The 7199-nt window shown below is 29.5% G+C and overlaps 1 protein-coding gene across 1 annotated transcript; it reads left to right on the top strand.

Moving 5' to 3' along the window:
* The first annotated feature begins 2988 nt into the window (after positions 1-2988).
* Positions 2989-6465, top strand: LOC112791094 (E3 ubiquitin-protein ligase RGLG3). The gene is made up of 11 exons (XM_025833800.3): positions 2989-3288; positions 3473-3854; positions 4172-4256; positions 4347-4487; positions 4570-4683; positions 4873-4970; positions 5073-5152; positions 5243-5348; positions 5457-5581; positions 5664-5859; positions 6075-6465. The coding sequence occupies exons 2-11, from the start codon at positions 3498-3500 to the stop codon at positions 6156-6158; spliced, it is 1386 nt and encodes a 461-aa protein (XP_025689585.1). The 5' UTR covers positions 2989-3288; positions 3473-3497; the 3' UTR covers positions 6159-6465.
* The last annotated feature ends 734 nt before the right edge of the window (positions 6466-7199 follow it).

Here is a 7199-nt window from a genome sequence, read left to right as displayed (position 1 = left end):
TATGTATTCTGACTTAAGTTGGATCGTTATAGCTTTACTCTTGTTATGCTGTCCTTTTTTGGACCACTCATTTTCATTCAATGAAATAAATTTTATCTTATAAAAAAAGGATACATGTAACTTTATAAGAATGAAACAACCTAGACTTTGATTATTTGAGAATTTACTAAGTAGCTGGAATAGCTCTACATCACGAATCAATGAATGTTAGCAATAGGGATGATCAGAAAAACAACCAAAATGGATATTTGCGGAAATTACTCATGTTTTCGGGTTAGATGGAGATCCGTAAAATTTCCACAACCCGTCATGCGAAAATGGATGGGGACACAGACATAAGTACCCGCTTCATGGGACCCATTAAATTCACATGAATACTACGCCATTCAGTATAGTCCAAAAAATTATGTTATTATATTGGAATATGTTTTTATATTTTTTTTGAAATGTTATTTTTCATTTAAAATATGTTATGAATTATGTTGAATTATATTGAATTAATTATTCTTTGATTATTTTATTATGTCTTTTTGTATTATTTTTTTTCAAAAAATATTCGTAGATATTCGAAAATATTTGCGTTTCCTAAAAGGATAAACAAATAGGGACTTGCAAAGACAGAGAAGCGACAATGGCATTTTTCTTAAATAAAAGTGAGGGATGGGAAGAAGGTCTGCCACGCTTCCCTGAGTACCAATTACCATACCTAACTAGCAACGAAGATCTAATCTGAGCTGATTTGAGAGGAGACACGTGAACTTCATCTGTATTAGTCCTTTAAGGTAATTAACCTAAGTAGGATTTGGAACCTTAACAATGGGCCTGGGTTGATCTTACTTACATTGAGTTCTTATTAGACCCAAGTATATTTTGAATTAATATTTTGAGTTATATATTGTTATAACAAATACTATATTATTTAATATTATAATACTTAATATATGTAAAAGTTGGATATATTTGTAAGAATTTTTTAATTCAAATTAAAAAACTTTAATTATCTTTTATTTTTAATTTTAAATATTATTTACTAATGTAATGAAAAAGTAAAAATAACAATAATCACTCATATAATTAAAATAGATAATCCTATAATATATACATGACACAACATATATCAACGATTACTATATATGATAAATATTTTTTTTTGTAATAATTATTTATATAATTTATTACACAAATTTTCTCATCTTAATATTTAATAAATTTAAGATACAAGACATTATTTAACATATAAAATAAGTAACTTAAGTTATCATCTAGGACAATAGTATAAATACCTACTTATTTACTAGTAGTAAAAAATATATAAATAGTATAAGTTGATATTTTTTTAGTATAAAAACAATAATAAAGATTATTAATTAAGTTAATTACATAATTAAAATATTATAAATAATTTTTAAATAATAATAAAAAATGAGATCACTATTTTTACATATTATAAAATTTATAAAAAAAATTTGAACAATAAATCAATCCTCAATAGATTATATATTAGTCTTGTCAAAAAATAAATAAATAATATATCAGATATTATTATTTACGTACTAATATACTATCTATTATCGATTATTAAATTTATAATTAATTTTTAACCCAATTTTTAGTAACAAAAATTTAAATAATTGAAATTATTAAATGTTAAATATCACTCAATTAGTTTTATTTTTGTTATTGAAATTAAAAAGGAATAAGTCGTTAATCAATTCTAAATTTAAATTTGAGTAAATAATAAAAAATATTTTAAATTTTTATCTCACTAACTAGAATTAATTTTAAAATAAGAAATTACTTTATATATCATATTGTAAGATAGTGTGATCATTTATTATTTTTTAATGGCAAATATTGTAAGAAATTAAAAAAAATTTATTTACCAGTTCAGAAAAAACTAATTTATTTTTCAATAGAATAAATTATATATTGAATAACAAAAGTTGTTATTAGTTTCTCTTCACATTAACTAATACTCAACGATAGTATTTGGGTACACCTTGTTATCAAGAAATATTAATCGATCTAATAAATTTTGTAATGATATAAGTCTATAAGTTTAAAAATTTAAAAATCATGTCATAAAATGTGAAGTTTTAACAAGGAATAATGTTGATTATATTATTTTAATTTCAAGAATAAATACGAAACTAACAAATAAAATTGTCCTAGGTAAATTTCAACAAAAACAAAAATACATAAATATTGCTATTAATAATGAGAAATTAATATATTTTAAAGACAAATACATTTTTTTCTACGAATTTTCTAATTCGGCATGCCAAAAATTAATTCACTACATAATGATGCTCTATTTATTAAGGGTCTGCCACTAATTAATGAATTGTTACACACACAAAGCAAAATTTAAATTCCAAATATTTATTTAAACAGATGAGATGATCATTAAATCAATCCAAATTAATTAAGATTAATTATTTTTAATATTTTCAAGTTATAAAATATTTATAATAATAATTATTATACATGTGTCGTTTATTTTTTTTTTAATAATAAAAAAAATTATATAATTTTATGTATTAAAAAGGGAAAAAAACATAAAAAAATTAGGAGAATATCTTAGTGATAGCTACGGAATTAGAAAAAAAATACGGTGAGAGTTGTGACAGAGCGAATAAAATAAATAAGAAGACATCGATCCATTTTTTAATGAAAAAAAGGAAACGATTGGTTGGAGTTCTATTTAAGATTCTATTATGATTATTATATCAATGACCAATTACTTAACTAATAAAAAGTATTTGCATGAGAAAGATTACTAATCTTGGAAGTAATGTGTTTTCAAAAGGGGACTTCTCACTTCTCAGTATAAAAAAGAGATACAGTAAACGTATTTCGTGTGAGCAAAGAAAGTGAATAATTATTGAAGGTGGAAGATGCTAGTAAGCAAAGAAATTCAAAAAAGCAAAAAAAAGGAAGAAAGAGACGGTTGGTAATTCATATGGATAACAGAACCTCTTAGGAACCAACCGAGCCCAATCATATTCAAACAGAACATGTGAAGTAATTTGACTTAACAAGCCAAGGGAAAGGCAACGAGAGACAACGAGTGCACGCATTAAAATAATGACAAACCGCCAGCACCTAACAATTAATAAACAATTTAAATGCTTTTTTGTCTGAAATTATGGTCATTATGGTCATCGTTCATCGCCTAACCAAAAATCAAATTGAAGACCAACGAAACTACCACAGGAAGAAGAAGAACCAGAACCTCTTCATTAACCGCCACAAATCAGCTTCAGTACTTTCTCTCATTTTCTTCAGGTAACCCTACTCTCTTGTTGTGAACTAAACGATTAAGTGTTTTCGTGCTTTCTCCTCCTAAGTTCTTCATGTATGATCATTTCGTGATTTAGATAGAATTAAGTATGCCACTGCTTTGTTAATAATAAGAACTTTGAAGGAAGTTATAGACTTATAGTAATTGATAAGATTTATTTTGATATAGGTGAAAGAATCGGAGGTCTGTATTTATGGGAAATTCAGGGTCAACAGATGATTCTAGTGATGATTTCGTTCATCACCCTTCTTCTTATGATGGGATTTCGGGGACTACTAGCTATGATTATCATCAACCCTCTTCTTATGATGGGACTTCAAGGAATACTAGCTATGATTATTATCCCCAACCATCTTCTTATGATGCAACTTCAAAGAACACAAGCTATGAGGATTATCCCCAACCATCTTCTTATGATGCAACTTCAAAGAACAATAGCTATGAGGATTATCGCCAACCTTCTTCTTATGCTGGGAGTTCGAAGAATACTAAATACCAGCAAATCGAGCGCCCCACTTATATAGCTGATAATTTCAGTTCACTTGATCAGGTTTTTGCTCCTCTATTTAGAGATCTTAATCTTAGCACCATAAAGAAATTTTTGTAATACACTAGAACAGGAATTACTACTAGGTATTTAGAAAACTTTATTTGATTATATAATGGCATCAAGGTATCTGTAAGATTTTCATTGATCATTTTGAACTTATTGCACACTGTGAAGTTGCTTGCGGTGTTTGGTTTATTTGCAACCTGTTTTCATTTGAAAAGAATATGGTTACATCTCATGAAGGTGCTGCAAACATAGTTACTGCATGTTTTCTTGTAGAATTTTTGCCTGTACTTATCTGCTACCCTATCCTTCAGGTTATTACTGCTCTTAGAGAAGCTGGTCTGGAATCATCAAATTTAATACTTGGTATTGATTTCACCAAAAGCAACGAATGGACAGGTTTGTTCTTTGTGAATACGAAATTAATGTTATATTATACACACTGTATGAGAATGGAGAATGCTGAAAATCACATCTTGGGAATTTCAGGCAAGCACTCATTCAACCACAAAAGCCTTCATCATATTGGCCGGATTCCGAATCCATACGAGCAGGCAATCTCCATCATCGGCCGTACTCTCGCTGCTTTTGACGAGGATAATCTGATTCCATGTTTTGGATTTGGTGATGGTGAGCTTTTGTTTCTGACTTTATGATCAAATCTTTATATTTTTCTTTTGTATTATATTGATTCCAGCCAATACTTCTGCAGCATCTACGCATGATAAGTATGTGTTCAACTTTTATCCTGATGGTCGCTCTTGTCGTGGTTTTGAGGAAGTACTTGCACGCTACAGAGAGATTGTTCCACTCTTAAAATTGGCAGGTTCAATATTATTCCTTGTTGACTACATTTTACAATTTTATTACAAGTATCTGTTACAAATATATCTAATAAATGATGTATGACTTAATGAATACATATAAAGGGGCACCACATATGTATGGCTTTATTGTCCTGCAAAAATTTGAAGATCTAATCATGAATGACTAACGGTTGAACCCTTATCAATAGGTCCAACATCATTTGCACCTGTAGTTGATGCAGCAATTGATATTGTGGAGAGAAGCCAGGGTCAATATCATGTTCTTGTAATTATTGCTGATGGACAGGTTTTATATATTTATTTCGTTTTTGTTTTATATCATTTTGATTCTTCTTACGGAATGATATAATTGAAGCCCATGTTTCTAAAGCATTTTGTTTTTTCATAGGTTACTAGAAGTTCAGATACACCACATGGAAAGCTTAGTCCACAAGAGCAAGCAACCATTGATTCTATTGTTGCTGCAAGGTAAACATTTTTTATTTTTATTTTTTTTGCTAGGCCTTATATTTTGTTAATGATATCCATCTTTGATGCTGGAGCTGTTCTAATTTTCAGTCACTATCCACTCTCAATTATTTTGGTTGGAGTTGGAGATGGACCATGGGATGAAATGCAACGCTTCGATGATAACATTAAGCACCGGTTATTTGACAACTTTCAGGTAGTTTACATATGTATGATTGCATTTCCCATTTAGATTCTCATTTTTCCATGCAATGTTAATGTTATTCTGCTATGGTTTTCTAACATTTCCTTTTTGCTTCTTTAGTTTGTGAACTTCACAAAGATCATGTCCGAAAAAGAGGCATCAAAGAAGGAAGCAGCATTTGCACTTGCTGCCCTTATGGAAATTCCAATTCAGTACCGGATAGCCTTAAATTTACAACTTGGAAGGTAAGCTTTGAACTTACAAGTACAACCATGAAAGATTCTAATATATTCAAGGATAACTGAGTGTGCAATTTTTCTGATGCAGTGGAAAATCAATAGGTAACCATCGAAGTAACAGGCCTCTGCCTCCGCCTAAGGAAGTTATAGACCATGACAATTCTGTCACCACAGTTCCACGAAATGTTGAATCGGTCGAGCCATCGGCTCCGGCTGTAACTGAATCAGTATGCCCTATTTGCCTAACGAATCCAAAGGACATGGCGTTTGGATGTGGCCATACAGTAAGTTTCTTTGATGAACTTGTTACTATATATGCTCATGTTAATGTGCCTTGAAGTTATATGATGTAACTCTGGTTTTTAAATGAAAAAATCTTAAAAGGAATGCTATTTTTATAAATCTCACATTTGATGATGAACATGTACATTTATTATGTAACATTCAATCATTTAACATTTAATTCTGTTATTTAATTGTACTGTGTTGTTTGATATAGACTTGCAGGGAGTGTGGTGCAACATTATCTTCATGTCCTATGTGCCGGCAGGAAATTACAACTCGCCTGAAATTGTACAATTGAGCTTGGAGACTTCATAGCTGCTGATTATGAATGTACAGAAAGTCTGTCTTCTTTTTTTTAAGTAAAATTTCTTAACATTTCCAATAAGCTAAGTAATGATTGGGGGGATGTAAAGAATGGTTAGAATTTATTTATTTATTTATTTATTTTTGGGTGTTATTAAATAAAGAGTGTTCATTGATTTGAAACTTGAGTGCTAACATTAGCAATATTTTTTATTTGTAAGCCATTCATTTAGTTGTTGACCAAAAACATGGAGGACTTCATTGTTTCTCAAAAGTTAAATGACAAATTGATTTTTCATCCAGAGCAGGGGTTCGCATTCTACTCATTTTGCATAAGATCTGTACATATAAAAACAGTGCATCAAAGTTCTCAGTTTGACACGAAGTAGTAGTTTTTGGCAAAATCAATAGTCAGAATGCGAGTAAAATTTACATAAACAATTAATCAAAAACACTTTACAGAGTTTTAAAGTGTCTTAAAATGAAATTCCATAGAATTTCAGAGTTATGAGTACATAACATGAATATAAACAGAAATATGTGAAAGGAATCCTACTCAGAAAAAGAACTCGGAATATAAACAGGAAATCTTTCAGATGTGAGTATGTATAAGTGGTAGAGTCAAGTGTTAGAAGTTTCTTAAAATATAAGTAAATTAAAATTTTAACCTTAACAAGTCAAAATCGACATGCAAGTCAAAAACTCAAAATAAAGCCTAAGCAATTGATAGAGATACTAGTATTATTTTATGGCATGTTTAAAGGCGTGTGTGTTAACTGTTTAAGTGTTAACTTTAGTTCCAGTTGAACCGGGCTACAAATCAACTTCACTGTATATATCCAAACATTTGTCACGTGTAAAAAACAAGCATGGAAATGAAAATGAAATTAGAATAATGGATGATGACGATGGGGAGTTTGTCTTTGCCCTCACCTCCATCCAGAATTTCCAAAATGACTGCAAACATTTGGTACTCTGAAAAGACTAGACTAAATTTCCAATGCTATCCTGACTCAATATAAAAATATTACAGGTA

Source organism: Arachis hypogaea, chromosome 3 (genome assembly GCF_003086295.3).
Source record: "Arachis hypogaea cultivar Tifrunner chromosome 3, arahy.Tifrunner.gnm2.J5K5, whole genome shotgun sequence".
In the NCBI taxonomy this organism is placed as follows: domain Eukaryota; kingdom Viridiplantae; phylum Streptophyta; class Magnoliopsida; order Fabales; family Fabaceae; genus Arachis; species Arachis hypogaea.
The sequence above is the reverse complement of the archived record's forward strand: the minus strand, read 5'-3'. Positions and strand labels throughout refer to the sequence as shown.